Source organism: Camelina sativa, chromosome 19 (assembly GCF_000633955.1).
Source record: "Camelina sativa cultivar DH55 chromosome 19, Cs, whole genome shotgun sequence".
Taxonomy (NCBI): Eukaryota; Viridiplantae; Streptophyta; class Magnoliopsida; order Brassicales; family Brassicaceae; genus Camelina; species Camelina sativa.
Window position 1 is genome coordinate 765,358 of NC_025703.1, and position 13,871 is coordinate 779,228.

The following is a 13,871-nucleotide window of genomic DNA, read 5'->3' on the forward strand; positions in this document are numbered from 1 at the left end:
ATTTACTCACCTTTTAGTTTAATTTTTTATTCCTCCCACTTCCATCCTCCATAGTTTATTATTAATCAATACTCTATTCTTCCGTAACACCCTTAATTTATGTATACCAGAATATGTTTGCTTTGAGTTTATGGATTCTGTCGTGTTATTTCTGAAAAATCCATGCTAAGATTTTACAACAAAACAAACCATATAGTATTTCACTCATCATCCGGTATCATATTTCCACTGCAATTTTATATCCATGGTTTTTGGGTGTCAATGTTAACTAACTGGTCTTAACTTTTAGGAGTTCAAAACAAAATTCATTAGTGTAATCTAATCTATGGGTTTCATGTAATTAGAAGGTTTTATTCACGACAATATTGAAGGAACCTTCTTCGTTGAACAGACCGTTCGTAACTCCTAAGCGTCACGTTACGTAGTCAACGACGGGTGAGTCTGACTCCCTTTCGGACCCTGCCATTCTTTCCCGTTCCGTTTCTTCTCTAGACAAGACAACTAGAATCTCCAAAGGGAATTTATACAAAGCACTAACATTTTGAATTTCCAAAGAGTACTACAAATACAAAAGCATTAACATTTTTGAACTTATCAAAATTACAAATTACAAAGCTTGTGAATCTCCAAAAAGAAAATAAGAGGAAGAAACGTTACTATACAAAGGAGAACAACACTCCAAATTGCTTTTAATATGTTACAACGAGACTCAAGGAAAAAAAGAAGAAAACTTAACACATCAAGTCTCCATCTTACCTCAAGGCAGATATTTATATACATATGGATAAAATTATCATATACACAACATTGACCTCATCAATAGTAACAAAAAAAAACCTGAAGTAAAAAGCATTAACTGATGATCTTTTAATCCTCTGTTTCCTCATCGTCTTCAAAAATATATATACCTGCTTCAAACACTGGAGTCTTGATTCCGGATTTTTTATATACACTTTGTGAATCTCTCTGTTCCTTCTTCTTCGTCTTCTTCTTCTTCTTCTTCTTCTAGGCCATGGCAGAGATGCTTGAGTTTTGGCGGTCTCTGTTCAAGCAATCAAACCCTTCTACTCTAACAGTTGCTGGCTTCACCCCATACTTCACTCTACCACAACCTCCTCCTTTGACACGAGATGAAGATGAAAGAAGAGGGGAGAGTGAGGGTGAGACAGGGTTGAGTTTCTCATCTCCAAAGCGTGCATCTTGAGTTAAAGGGTTCGCTGCTCTGCTCGGGGGAGAGCCATGAAAAAATGGGTGTGATGAAGCTACAAATGATCCTGATTCCTCCTGTAAAGAAAGAAGAAGACAAGAATCATAGTTTAGACCTCAAATACACCCAATATAAGAACAATGCTTCACAGAATCAACTAAAGATCAATATCTATACGCATCAAAGAATTGATTCCATATGCAAACTAAAACAATGAGGAGCTTTGAAAATCATACATAGTTCGGTCAGGTGAAATCTAATGAAGACGTTATATGGAACACAACATCATAAACCACTTAGGAGCAACTATGTAGCTTAGTGTTGATGACTTCTATACAGAGAACTCCAATTAAGGAAACAAACAAAGGAAGACAAGTGAAAATGCAATTAGACATTGCTTCAACGCGCCACTTTGAAACATACATATTGAAAAAAGAACGAACCTTTCTACGAATTATGTCCAAAAGATCTTCCCCGGCTTTAATATCACATGCATCAGCAGCTCCTGATTGACTGTCGATCCCAAAATAAAAAAAGAGCAAATCAACATTTTGATACCAAAACCATTATGATGTTTAAATGAATAAAAAAGGAAGAGACTTTATATATACCTATAATGTAACCTAAGGGGACGAACAACGTTGTTGGGGCGACGAGGCTTAGGACAAACAACAGAGTCCATTGGATCACAAAAGATGGGAGAAACAAAACCTCTGGATTCGTCACGAGACATGATGAAGGCGTTCTGCTGAAGGTTACAATGATTCATCCTCGAACCACTTTTATCCACAGAAGAACGCCTAATCTGTGCATCAAGACGAAACACAAATTAGTTTTTTGCAATTTGAAATTCATCAGAAGGGATTAGGATATAAAAATGGAGTTTTTTTATTATAAAAACAGAAAATGCCAACGAATACGTTTGACTAAAAGAAACCAATTTTCATAGAAATCAAAGAAACACCAAAAAGAAGTATTTGACTATACTAAAAACGGAATTTTTTTTCACAAGACCCAAAGAAAACGAACAAGATAAAAGATCTACGCAACAAACCCTTTTCAAGGAAAAATCACAAAGAAAACTTCGATCTGTCAATTTCCGCCATTAACGGAGATTAAAGAAGAAGAAGAAGAAGAAGAAGAAGATAGAGAGAAAAGTAAACCTGATAACTCATTCAAGACGACGAAACAGCGGCGATAAGGATGAGAGGGTAGCGAGAGAAAAAAGGAGGAAACAGAGAGAGCGGCTATGAATGCACTTTATAAATGATGCGACTGTAGAACCGAAAAAATGTGAATTAAGGTTTTTGTGAATCAAAGCGATGTCGTTTGGTGATTTTTGCTTATTCACGTCGATTAGTTTTGTAGTTATAGTATTTGTGGACAAATTGTTATATTACTCGTAACGTAAGTCGGTTATATATGTAATTCTCTTATGTCGGCCGCAACTCATTAATTGTGTAACTTATAAACCATCAAACATTTTAATCTGTAGAGTGTTTGCTTTGAATGGTGGTGATCAAAATGTACTGTACTAGGTAACATAGTGCAAATAATTATTTAATGTTTTTACTATAATTTTTATTTATAAAATCTATTATATTTATGGGTAATTGAAATATTTAAAAATTCGATTGTGTAGTATATATATCTATAAAAAAAATTGTATAATAATTAAAATTTAACTTGTGAGAACTATTATAATATCAATCTTATATTATTATATCATATGAACAAAGTGTTTTTAAAATTCATTTTAAAAATTATATGAAAATATAATTAGAGGATATAATTAAGTTAGAAAGATAATATAAATATTTAATTTTGGATGTTAATTGTATTTTTGGAAAAATATAATGGTAAATAAATGTAAATATTTTTAAAAGCTGATGACTAGGCCTAAGCATTCGGGTTCGGGTTTTCGGGTTTTTGGATTTAGACATTTAAAATCCGTTCGGGTTTTTTATATTATCGGATCGGATTCGGGTTTTATCCGTTCGAGTTTGGATAATTCGGATATACTCGAACTCAAACAAACCAAACCATGAACAAAAAAATTTAAGTTTTATTGTTTTATAATTTTTAAAACATTTGTATATATATAAATATTTAACGTTAATTTGGTTATAAACAGTAAAGATTAAATCTAGACCGTCCAAAATAGGGATCTCAAGAAAAACCCTTGATATATAAAGCTTTGCTTCATCAGACTCGTGTCGCCCCTCTCTCTCTCGAAGACGAAAGCTGCGAAAGCCGTAAACTTTTTTTCTCACCTTCAAAGGTTCTCTAACTTGGTACGCATCAAAACGTTTCCTTTCACTGTGTAGTATCGTTTCTGCGTAATCAACGAAATGGGTCTCTTCTTGTATTGAAGGCTAATCAAATCGTCGTGATTTTTTTTCCGCGAAAGTTGTTAGTTTTAGTGAGGTGTATTATTCAGTTAGGGTTTAAAGTAGGTTGATCTGCTTACTTTTGTTTGATCATTGAACGAATAGAGATCTTCCTTTAGGGTTATTTAAGCGTTTTTGTGATAAAATGTCTCTACTTTGTATTTTGCTTTGTAATTTAGTTTTAGGGATAATGAAATTGAGTACTTCTGCTTCAGTGAGCTTTAAAGAAATAATCTTGAACACGACATATATGGGATTTTATTTGTCTGTCCTGATTTTGGAAATGTTGATCAAACCCATTTGAGCAGTCTTTGGATTTAGTTACAAGCTGAAATGTCATTTGCTAGCTTTGAAGTCTCATTACAATCATGTAAGTTACCTTTGTCACCAAATAATGATTTGGCTATCTTTTTGTTTATGTTGTAGATCTGTGAAGATGTTTTCCGCTCAGAACAAGATCCATAAGGATAAGGGTGTGGCACCAACTGAGTTTGAAGAGCAAGTTGCTCAGGTTATTGCTTTCTTGCTTTCCTTGTTGTCTAAATGCTTTGTTTTTTGTTCTTTTAATTGGTTGCTCATTGATAAGAATGTTGATTTCTTTTTATTTTGCAGGCTTTCTTTGACTTGGAGAACACCAACCAGGAACTGAAAAGCGAGTTGAAAGATCTCTACATCAACCAAGCAGTGTATGTTTCTTGTTTTGTTTGGTTGGAAGGATCTTCGTTATGGTTTCCTCACTTAAACTGTCTCCTTTTATTTCTTCATTCAGGCCCATGGATATTTCTGGCAATCGCAAGGCTGTTGTGATCTTTGTTCCATTCAGACTGAGGAAAGCTTTCCGTAAGATTCATCTCCGTCTTGTCAGAGAGCTTGAGAAGAAGTTCAGTGGTAAGGATGTCGTCTTTGTTGCTACCAGAAGAATCATGCGTCCCCCCAAGAAAGGCTCAGCTGTTCAGAGACCACGCAACAGAACTCTTACTTCTGTCCATGAAGCTATGCTCGAGGATGTCGCTTACCCTGCTGAGATAGTAGGAAAGCGAACCAGATACCGTCTTGATGGCACCAAGGTCACCAAGGTAATGCCAATGAGTTTAAAACCTCATTGATCTTCTTCAAGTGCTTTAATAAACTAGCCTTGAACAATGTCTCATCCCTTTTATCTTTGGGCAGGTCTTTTTGGACATTAAGCAGAAGAACGACACTGAGTACAAGCTGGAGACAATGATTGGCGTATACAGGAAACTTACAGGAAGAGATGTCGTTTTCGAGTACCCAACTGAAGCTTGAAGAGATGAATGGTTGTTTTATTCATTTTTGTCGGATAGAATGCTTTTGGTTGTGTTTGCTTGTTTGGGAGTAAAACTCTGTTTTAGCATCTTTGCAATCGTTTGTTCACAAGACCCTTTTGTTCTGCTAGCATTCATGGTTTAGAAACATCATATCAAAAAAATTCCCATATCGAATTTGTTATTTTAGGGCACAATTGTGATTTTGACACTTCAATTAAATCATACAATAACTGAAAATAAATACTTGTGTGTAGTTGTTTCACTATAGAGAATACAAAAACCTACTGTTCACTCCTGCTCTGTACAACTTCAAGTCGGATGAAGACCTCAAGTGAATCTCGGTATCCGCAGGCACAAATAAAACATCTCCCATTGAAATCCCATCTGCTGAAGCTTCTGTAGACATTCTTCCTTCACCTTGGAGAACAAGCAGAAGAGACGGGCCTGGAACAGAGGGAAACACCGTGGAGGCTCCAGAGGGAAGATCACACAGATCAACTTCAAACTCTTCAAAAGGCGGGAGGTATCTTGTGATGTATGGTCGAATCCTTGATCCCTTTAGAATTTCAGGATATCCCTAAAACTCAGAAATAAGACCTCAGTAACCCATCTGTAAACTAACTTTGTGTTGTGATATTGAGTTTAATTTTAAAATTTAAGGGTTTACCAGTTTATATGAGAGCATGGAACAGAGTGATTGAATATCCAGAGGCTTGGAAGTGAGGCCAGCTCTTACTACATTGTCTGAAGTCGCCATGACCTCAATGCACTCACCGAATAAATATGCATGGGGCTCGTTTGCACCGAGGTACAAGGCTTCGCCGGGATTGAGCTTCACATAATTGAAGAAGAATGCAGATATGACTCCAATATCATTTGGATATTGCTTCTCTAGCTTCAGAACAAGTCGTTCCTTGTCTGTCAGTTGGCGTTCCTGCGTAAATTGAGAAGGTTTCAGGCAGTGGAATTCACAAAGTAGAAGTAGACGGTAACAGGGCAGTTAGATGACTGACCTGACTCTCCAGATGCAGACGGCGTTTTAGTTTGAATACGATTTTCTTGGTTGTATCGGGATCTGCAGACATTAGCAGGGTGAAGATTGTTCGGACAACAGATTTCACTTTTTCCTCATCATGTTCACTGATGCAGAACACTTGGTTTGCTTCTTCACTCCCAACAAGTTCTTCAATCTCTGGAATAGCCCGAATGACACTCTTAAGCTCCTGCAACATTGGTACGTAAAAAAAGAAACTAAATCATTCAGTTCTAAAAAAGATAACAATTCTAGAGTTACGTAAACTGAAAAACATATACAAAAGATTTCATAGAGCTTCCCTCCAACTTATTTGCACAGTTTTGGTAATGTGATCATATTTGAGATATAACCAGAGAACCTTAGGCTCAAACTTAGAGCAATAGAGGAGGAGACACTACAGTCACTAAACTCATCATGGAAATTAGACGAACAGACCAAGCAAACATGATTGTCAAAATTAAGAAACTAAGTGGGCCATTGCATAGGTTCATCTCTTATGTCAAGACTTGAAGAAATGAGAAATGATACCTGAAGAGGTATAAACCCACAGAGAGCCTCGAATTGGGTATAGGCCAAAGCCATTTCAGGTTTGTGATTGTCGTCTTTATAAAGATTAGGATGAGCTTTGTGCATTTTCTTTGCTAATTTCTTATCAGGATGTGCTTGAATCGACAAAGCCCTTGCCACCGACAACACCTACCCGAAATTTACAAAATTTTGAAATCACACAATTCTGCAACTCACAAAACATAAAAAGAACTCAACAGTACAGATTCAAAATCCATATCAGACCAAAGGATCAAAATGCAGAGACTTTGGTGAAATCGAACAATGTGGCAATGTATAATAAAGTCAGTACCTTGAAGAGAAAAGGGAGATCGCAACCCCATTTCTCCAAAACCCTATTACCAAGTGATTTTGGGTTTTCAGCAATCCACGATCTGAGGGTCACGCCATTGGATCCATCAGCATCCTCCAAGTAACTCGGACCAGACTCGTGAGTCCCCATCCAAAGCTCAGCGTAAGGTCGTGTGGGATCGATCTGAACATCTGAGTTGGCCGCATAAACCCTGTAAACGAGTGAATCCGATCCAATTTTGCCCCAATCGTAATCCTTAACGGAGCATCTCAACCGGCGAAGCCGTCGTCGATCCGCTTCACAACCGCCATTAGCCTTAACGACAGTTACGATCTCCATTCACACGATCACGAATCTCTAAATCCGTGTCTCGGAGATATGTAAAAATATCTAAAAACTATATTATAAGCTAAGCGCCCATGTCAATGGAAGACTCAGAGCTTTTCTCTTTACCCGAATCGTGGAAAAATTTTCAAGTTTTTATAAACAGAGGAAGGTATGATTGCAAATTCAAAAGTGTGGGGGTCAAAACTTGGAAACAATTATAAATGTGGGGTTGAGATGTTTAGCTTAAGAAAGTGGGAAAAGTGACAGATGTTATGAGAAATCACGTGTTTTGCCGACGGAATTAACGTCCATCCGTGGTTAGTGGGCCGTTTGCTAGCTGTCCACGTGGACTCTTATGCTGACTCACACTCTCTCACGTCTCAATTACATTCGATAGTTTTTTACTAAACCGACAAAATGTAACCGAATGAATCAATCAACAATGTTCAAAACGTTCTCGTTCTCATTATTGTGGTACGATAATTCCAAATTCATTCTTTTTATTCAATAAATGTTAAAGGGCTTAATCTATGTTAAGAAACATATAAAAATGATACCAGAATAAAATCTAATTTTAAAACGGAAAAAACACTCAGGCCAATGCGTTTGTGTGAGTATTTAAACCATATCGTTGTATACGTCATACATCCAACACGAAACAGTAATAACTATAGATACGTAACTGAAATGTTCAAAAGTCGTTCATGGTTTAATTATAAATGAGCAAAATATAGTATACTGAACTAATCAAGTTTCTATAATCTGAACTTCGTATTTGAGAACTTTTGGTTTGGGTTTTATGTTTTGGGCCTTATGTTAGTAGCCCATTAAAATATCTGGGGGAAGGGGTCCAATACGGCGTTGCCGTATGATTCGTTCTGACGGCGGGTGGCGCTCGTGCCCTTCCACGTGCGGGCACGTCATCTCATAAATATAGACTAGCAACAAGTACAACAACAACTGTACAAATTGGACCAACAAGCATCTTTTTATACCTCCGCGTTGGAAATCTATCTATCAACTCCTACTTCTTTCTCTCTTACAACGACAACTCCCCCTTAGCTTTTACTTCTTTTAATAAATGTCATCCCTATATTATACTATTTCATAATGAAACACCCATACCTTTATTTTCTTGTACAACCATAAATCTAGAAACATGCGAAAGAGTCAGTTTTCGAAATGTGTTTTGGTTTACTATATGACACATGTTGAATATTCTCTCAACCTTTTTTCATTAACATGGTGAATATTCTCTGTATTGGTGACGTGGGTTTATTATATTACAATATACAAAGTATAAGGTGTAATATGTAAATATAACAAAATACGGGGTCGAAAAACGAAATACAGCTGTTTCGATAAAACCGAACCAAAGAATTGTCCCATTTGATGAACAATGACATGAGATGAGAGAGAGAGGGATAGACAGATTAGATTAGTCATAGTCAAAACATCAAAGCATGCGCATGAACTAGTGTTCCGATTCAGGAAAGAAAAAGGTAAAGTACAAAGGCGAAATCTTTTTTTGGTGTTTTCCGGCACCGATCTTTTCCCGATTTGACATGGCGGCGGCGGTGGAGAATGCGTATCTGATGCAGTTTGTGGACGAAACCTCTTTTTACAACCGGATCGTTTTGAGCCATCTTTTGCCTTCGAATCTTTGGGAACCTTTGCCTCATTTCCCTCAGACGTGGCTCCGTAATTTCCTCGCCGGAACCCTACTCTACTTCATCTCTGGCTTTCTCTGGTGCTTCTACATCTATTACCTTAAAATCAACGTTTACCTTGCCAAAGGTCTCTGCTTTCTACTTTTCTTCTTCTCATTATGCTTCAGAATTTTTTTTCATTTTAGGAAAAGGGCTTCTTCCTTGTACTGTTCTGTGATTTGGATTTAACCCTAGTATAAAACAATGTCTCTTGATGTGGATGTGATATAACTTCTTGTGCAACCAATAAGAACTCTTACATCTTCTTCTACATTATTACTTTGGCATTTAACTCCAGAAAAAAAAAAAAAAAAAGATTGAGATATCTCTAAGCTTTTGTCTTAGTTTTGAAATCTTTGATTTATTAATTTATTTGATCTGCTTTTTTTGTTTCAGATGCTATTCCGACAATAAAGGCTATGGGTTTGCAAATGTATGTGGCGATGAAGTCTATGCCTTGGTACACTCTTCTTCCAACTGTCTCTGAGTATATGATCGAGCATGGTTGGACCAAATGCTACTCTAGACTAGGCGAATTCGGCTGGATCCTCTATTTTGTTTACATTGCCATCTATCTTGTTTTCGTTGAGTTTGGTATTTATTGGATGCACAGAGAGCTTCATGACATTAAGCCTCTTTATAAGCTTCTCCATGCCACCCATCATATCTACAACAAGCAAAATACACTCTCTCCTTTTGCCGGTACGTGTAATTCCTTATACTCTTTTAGTCATGTAAAAAGATTGGTAGCATTCAGTTTCTTACTAGAAAAAAAAAGAGTTAGTGAACATCTGAGAAAGACTTATGCATTAGACTCGGATTGTATCATGGGTTATCAGAGAATGTGACATCTATATATATTTCTTACGTTTTTTTGTTTTCAGGGCTTGCGTTTCACCCAGTAGACGGAATACTTCAGGCTATACCGCATGTGATAGCTCTGTTTATAGTGCCAATTCATTTCACAACCCATATAGGTCTTTTGTTCATAGAAGCTATATGGACAGCAAACATCCATGACTGCATCCACGGAAACATCTGGCCTATAATGGGTGCAGGATACCATACGATACACCACACGACATACAAACATAACTATGGTCATTATACCATATGGATGGATTGGATGTTTGGCTCTCTTAAGGATCCTCTCTTAGAAGAAGATGACAACAAAGATGGCTCCAAGAAAGCAAAGTGAGAACGCCCACTTGGTTTCTTGTCTTTTGTCTGTTTGCTTGCTCGTTCTTTGTTCAAAGTTTCAACTATTCTTGTTCTTCATGTGTCTCTCTCTCTTATTGTTTCCAATCATTTTGTTAGAAACATTGACTGCACATTTTTCTGTCTAGTTTAAATCAGGTAAATGTTTGATCATCTCTGTAAGACTCCATTTTTTTTTTTTTTAACTGTAAACCTTGAAACAATGATTTTGACTTACATTGCCACCCATGGTTGTGGGCTTTGCCAATATCTTCACCACCAACTTATTTAATTTCTGAATAATATTCATTTACGGGTCCGGTTCTGTAGTCTTGGTACACAGACTTAACGGGTCCACGCCTCTCTGTTCTTAATATAATACGATTAGGCCATGCCCAATTATATAGTTGGGCCAGTAGACCCGGTATGTCAAGTTATTATGTTCTCAATCCCAATTCAAGAATGTTGTATCAATAGTGAATCCTTTACTTCGTAAACCCGGTATTTCGGTTTCCAGGGATCGCATTCCATCCGTTGGACGAAATACTTCAGGCTGTACTGCAGCGTGATAGGGCTGATCATCTCACAACACATCTGAGTCTTTTGTTTTTGGGAGAGATATGGACAGAAAGCATCTATGATTGCATCCATAGTAACATCTGCCCTATATATATGATACTATACCACATACAAGCATAACTATGATCATTATAGCAGAAGAAGATGTTTGGCACCCTTAAGGTTCCTTTAGCAGAAGAAGGCAGTTTTCAAGGAGAAAAAAGCAAAGGGAAAATGAATGTTCAATGCTGACATGATCACATTTTCTCTTCTTCATATGTTGTTCTTCTCATGACTCTTAAACTTTTTTAATCACTTTGTTGGAAATTGGAAACAGTGAATCAATAAATTAATGTAAGTCATTTAAATCAGGATGAAAATTAAAACTTACATGATCACATTTCTCTTCTTCATATGTTGTTCTTCTCATGACTCTTAAAACTTTTTTAATCACTTTGTTGGAAATTGGAGTCAGTGAATAAATAAATCAATCACAACATAACCTTCAATAATTAATCATTTAAATATTGTAAGTTGTTATTTTTATCTGAACCTGCTGTAGCTATAAATTAGAGAGTTCCTCCTGCTTGCGATTTATCTCACTATCTAAACATTTTCATTAGCACAGTTTAGCTTTTCTCGGCGATTTCATGGCGGCAGCAGATCATAACCCCTTCGTCAATGAGACCTCTTTTTACAACCAAATGGTTCTGAGTCATCTTTTACCGGCTAGTCTGTGGGAACCTTTACCACATTTCCTCCAGACATGGCTCCGGAATTACCTCGCCGCAAACATGCTCTACTTCATCTCCGGCTTCCTCTGGTGCTTCTACATCTACTACGTTAAACTCAACGTTTACGTCCCCAAAGGTGACATTCTTTGAAATTCCGATGTTATATATATATGTACCTTGAATTTGAAAATATTGTGGTTTAAAGTTCTGTTTCTTGTGTGTTTTGTGTTCAGAATCTATCCCTACAAGAAAGACAATGATTAAGCATATATCTGTGGCAATGAAGGCTATGCCTTGGCAAAGTCTTCTTCCAACTGTCACTGAGTATATGGTCGAACATGGCTGGACCTTATGTTACTCTACAGTTGACCATTTCAACTGGTTCCTCTGTTTCCTCTACATAGCTCTCTATCTTGCTTTAGTTGAGTTTGGGGTTTATTTTATTCACAAAGAGCTTCATGACAATAAATTTCTCTATAAGCATCTCCATGCGACCCATCACATCTACAACAAGCAAAAGACAATCTCTCCATTTTCTGGTATATGTCAAGTTATGTTGTATGATCTCTATAGTGTGACTTCTTTAACTTGACGTTTTTTTTTTTTTTTTGGTTTTCCAGGGTACGCATTCCACCCGTTGGACGGGATAATTCAGTCACTACCGCACGCAGGCCCGGCTCTAGGCATGTGCAGGGAGTGCAAATGCACATGGTCCATTTATTTTTTGGGTTTTTTTCCTTTGATTTTAGGGTCCAATTTTTTTTTTTTTTTTTACATGAAGAAATAGGGTCCAAATTTTTTTTTAGCTCAGGGTCCAGAAAATAATTGAGCCGGTCCGCACGTGATATCGCTGTTCATCGTACCCATTCATCTCAGATCACACCTGATTCTTCTGTTTTTGGAAGGGTTATGGACAGCAAACATCCATGACTACATCCACGGCGACATCTGGCCAGTAATGGGTGCTGGATACCATACCGTACACCACAAGACATACAAGCATAACTATGGTCACTACACCATATATATGGATTGGATGTTTGGCTCTCTTAAGGCTCCTTTAGCGGAAGAAGAAGACAATTTCAAGGAGAAATAAAAAGTGTGAATGTTCAATGCTCATATGTCTCTTCTTCATATGATCACATGTCTCGTTTTCATATGTTACGTTGTTGTTGTCGTGACTCTTAAACCTTTATAATCACTTTGTTGTACTTAAATAAATAGACATGTGTATGTTGTAATCACTCTTAAACCTCTTTATATGTTGTAATAAAGTACATTATATAAATATTATTATAAGTTTGTTTCATTCGAAATTGTAGCAACAGATCTCAAAGCTCCTCCTTTTGGCCATCTCTCTCTCTCTCTCTCTCTCTCAAACGCATGCCCAGTAACGCTTAAGCACAGTTTGACTACTCTCAGCGCTTTCTCATGGAGGCAGATCATAATCATTTCGTCACTGAGACCTCTTTCTACAACCGAATCGTTCTGAGTCATCTTTTGCCGGCGAGTCTATGGGAAACTTTACCACATTTCCTCCAGACCTGGCTCCGGAATTACCTCGCCATACTCTACTTCTTCATCTCCGGCTTCCTCTGGTGCTTCTACATCTATTACCTTAAAGCTTAAACTCAACGTTTACGCTTTAAGAACCCCTCACCATTGGAGATGGTCTTTACGTCGATATGGGTCAGGTTTTGAATGTCTGTTATTGGTTAGAATAATAATAAAGCCCAAGTTTAGGGCCCATATATATATAGGAGGTTCGTGCGGTAGGGTGACCTATGTAAATCACGATATCTTTTCTCTCTCTCTTCTCCTCTCTCTCTCTCTATCTCTCTCCCTTGCTCGTCACACGTTAGCACATAGACCAGAAGAATTACATAAGAGGTTGGCGTATTTTATTTTCTTTTCCTTTGCAATTCACCTTTTTTGTTTGTCTTCTTTTTAATTACTATACAGTACATAAATAGTATTCTCTCTTTCAGCATTACTATAAAAAAATTATCTTTTTCTTGGTACATATATAGCCTGGATTTAGTTAACGCAGCCATGAAATCGCGGCGGCTGAACGTCTCGGAGGATCCTCGAACCATCCTTGGAAAGCACTCACGATTCCCTACTTCAAACTCAACTAATGCTCTAGAAAACTCAGAAGTACCGGTCCCAATTGATGTCATGATGGACATATTCTCTAGATTATCTGCAAAATCTATAGCCAGATGTAGCTGCGTATCGAAGCTCTGGTTTTCCATACTTAGAATTCCCTATTTCACCGAGTTGTTCCTGACCAAGTCTTCTGCTCGACCGAAGCTATTGTTCGCTTGCGTGAGACACAGAGAGCTGATCGTCTTCTCGACACCTCAGCCTCAACATCCATATGAGAGATCGTCTCGTTTAGCTGCCACTTTTCATATGAAAATTCCCTTCGATGGTATTTGCGATATTATTAGTCCTATCCATGGCCTTGTCTTTGTTCGAGATGTGCAGAAGTTCAAGTTGGTCTCGGTGATATGTAACCCTACCACCAGACAAACCTTAACTTTACCGAAACCAAAGACAAAG

At 37.3% G+C, this 13,871-nt stretch overlaps 5 protein-coding genes across 6 annotated transcripts; 3 read left to right on the forward strand and 2 right to left on the reverse strand.

The window, feature by feature from the left end:
* On the reverse strand, positions 567–2,524 carry LOC104763872. Its single transcript, XM_010487264.2, has 4 exons — positions 2,371–2,524; positions 1,819–2,012; positions 1,651–1,720; positions 567–1,284 (listed from the first exon to the last, which is right to left on the reverse strand). The coding sequence occupies exons 1-4, from the start codon at positions 2,380–2,382 to the stop codon at positions 1,006–1,008; spliced, it is 555 nt and encodes a 184-aa protein (XP_010485566.1). The 5' UTR covers positions 2,383–2,524; the 3' UTR covers positions 567–1,005.
* On the forward strand, positions 3,396–5,055 carry LOC104763874 (40S ribosomal protein S7-2-like). Of its 2 annotated transcripts, none has more exons than XM_010487267.2 (5): positions 3,396–3,501; positions 4,024–4,108; positions 4,210–4,283; positions 4,367–4,673; positions 4,768–5,055. In XM_010487267.2, exons 2-5 carry the CDS (start codon positions 4,034–4,036, stop codon positions 4,882–4,884), a joined length of 573 nt encoding a protein of 190 aa, XP_010485569.1. In that variant the 5' UTR covers positions 3,396–3,501; positions 4,024–4,033; the 3' UTR covers positions 4,885–5,055. The 2 variants fall into 2 exon arrangements, with proteins under 2 accessions (XP_010485569.1, XP_010485570.1); XM_010487268.2 differs by having other exon boundaries at positions 3,422–3,488.
* Positions 5,039–7,277, reverse strand: LOC104763873 (mannose-6-phosphate isomerase 1). Its single transcript, XM_010487266.2, has 5 exons — positions 6,782–7,277; positions 6,451–6,618; positions 5,900–6,109; positions 5,554–5,820; positions 5,039–5,463 (listed from the first exon to the last, which is right to left on the reverse strand). The coding sequence occupies exons 1-5, from the start codon at positions 7,118–7,120 to the stop codon at positions 5,149–5,151; spliced, it is 1,299 nt and encodes a 432-aa protein (XP_010485568.1). The 5' UTR covers positions 7,121–7,277; the 3' UTR covers positions 5,039–5,148.
* LOC104763875 (delta(7)-sterol-C5(6)-desaturase 1-like) lies at positions 8,509–10,238 on the forward strand. Its single transcript, XM_010487269.1, has 3 exons — positions 8,509–8,905; positions 9,214–9,519; positions 9,702–10,238. Exons 1-3 carry the CDS (start codon positions 8,674–8,676, stop codon positions 10,013–10,015), a joined length of 852 nt encoding a protein of 283 aa, XP_010485571.1. The 5' UTR covers positions 8,509–8,673; the 3' UTR covers positions 10,016–10,238.
* LOC104763876 (putative Delta(7)-sterol-C5(6)-desaturase 2) lies at positions 11,166–12,550 on the forward strand. The gene is made up of 4 exons (XM_010487270.2): positions 11,166–11,442; positions 11,540–11,845; positions 11,927–11,966; positions 12,141–12,550. Exons 1-4 carry the CDS (start codon positions 11,223–11,225, stop codon positions 12,400–12,402), a joined length of 828 nt encoding a protein of 275 aa, XP_010485572.1. The 5' UTR covers positions 11,166–11,222; the 3' UTR covers positions 12,403–12,550.

Excerpts from the sequence above, each read along its gene's own strand:
- LOC104763872 (XM_010487264.2), bottom strand. Across the intron at positions 1,721-1,818 it reads CCCCTTAGGTTACATTATAG|TCAATCAGGAGCTGCTGATG; the intron begins GTATATATAAAG and ends TGGGATCGACAG. Across the intron at positions 1,285-1,650 it reads TGGACATAATTCGTAGAAAG|GAGGAATCAGGATCATTTGT; the intron begins GTTCGTTCTTTT and ends CTTTCTTTACAG.
- LOC104763874 (XM_010487267.2), top strand. The coding sequence starts at position 4,034 with ATGTTTTCCGCTCAGAACAAGATCCATAAGGATAAGGGTGTGGCACCA. Across the intron at positions 4,284-4,366 it reads CTCTACATCAACCAAGCAGT|GCCCATGGATATTTCTGGCA; the intron begins GTATGTTTCTTG and ends TTCTTCATTCAG. Across the intron at positions 4,674-4,767 it reads ATGGCACCAAGGTCACCAAG|GTCTTTTTGGACATTAAGCA; the intron begins GTAATGCCAATG and ends ATCTTTGGGCAG.
- LOC104763873 (XM_010487266.2), bottom strand. The coding sequence starts at position 7,120 with ATGGAGATCGTAACTGTCGTTAAGGCTAATGGCGGTTGTGAAGCGGAT. Across the intron at positions 6,619-6,781 it reads ATCTCCCTTTTCTCTTCAAG|GTGTTGTCGGTGGCAAGGGC; the intron begins GTACTGACTTTA and ends AATTTCGGGTAG. Across the intron at positions 5,464-5,553 it reads CCATGCTCTCATATAAACTG|GGATATCCTGAAATTCTAAA; the intron begins GTAAACCCTTAA and ends TCTGAGTTTTAG.
- LOC104763875 (XM_010487269.1), top strand. The coding sequence starts at position 8,674 with ATGGCGGCGGCGGTGGAGAATGCGTATCTGATGCAGTTTGTGGACGAA. Across the intron at positions 8,906-9,213 it reads CAACGTTTACCTTGCCAAAG|ATGCTATTCCGACAATAAAG; the intron begins GTCTCTGCTTTC and ends TTTTTGTTTCAG. Across the intron at positions 9,520-9,701 it reads TACACTCTCTCCTTTTGCCG|GGCTTGCGTTTCACCCAGTA; the intron begins GTACGTGTAATT and ends TTTTGTTTTCAG.
- LOC104763876 (XM_010487270.2), top strand. The coding sequence starts at position 11,223 with ATGGCGGCAGCAGATCATAACCCCTTCGTCAATGAGACCTCTTTTTAC. Across the intron at positions 11,443-11,539 it reads CAACGTTTACGTCCCCAAAG|AATCTATCCCTACAAGAAAG; the intron begins GTGACATTCTTT and ends TTTTGTGTTCAG. Across the intron at positions 11,967-12,140 it reads GACGGGATAATTCAGTCACT|TCCGCACGTGATATCGCTGT; the intron begins ACCGCACGCAGG and ends TAATTGAGCCGG.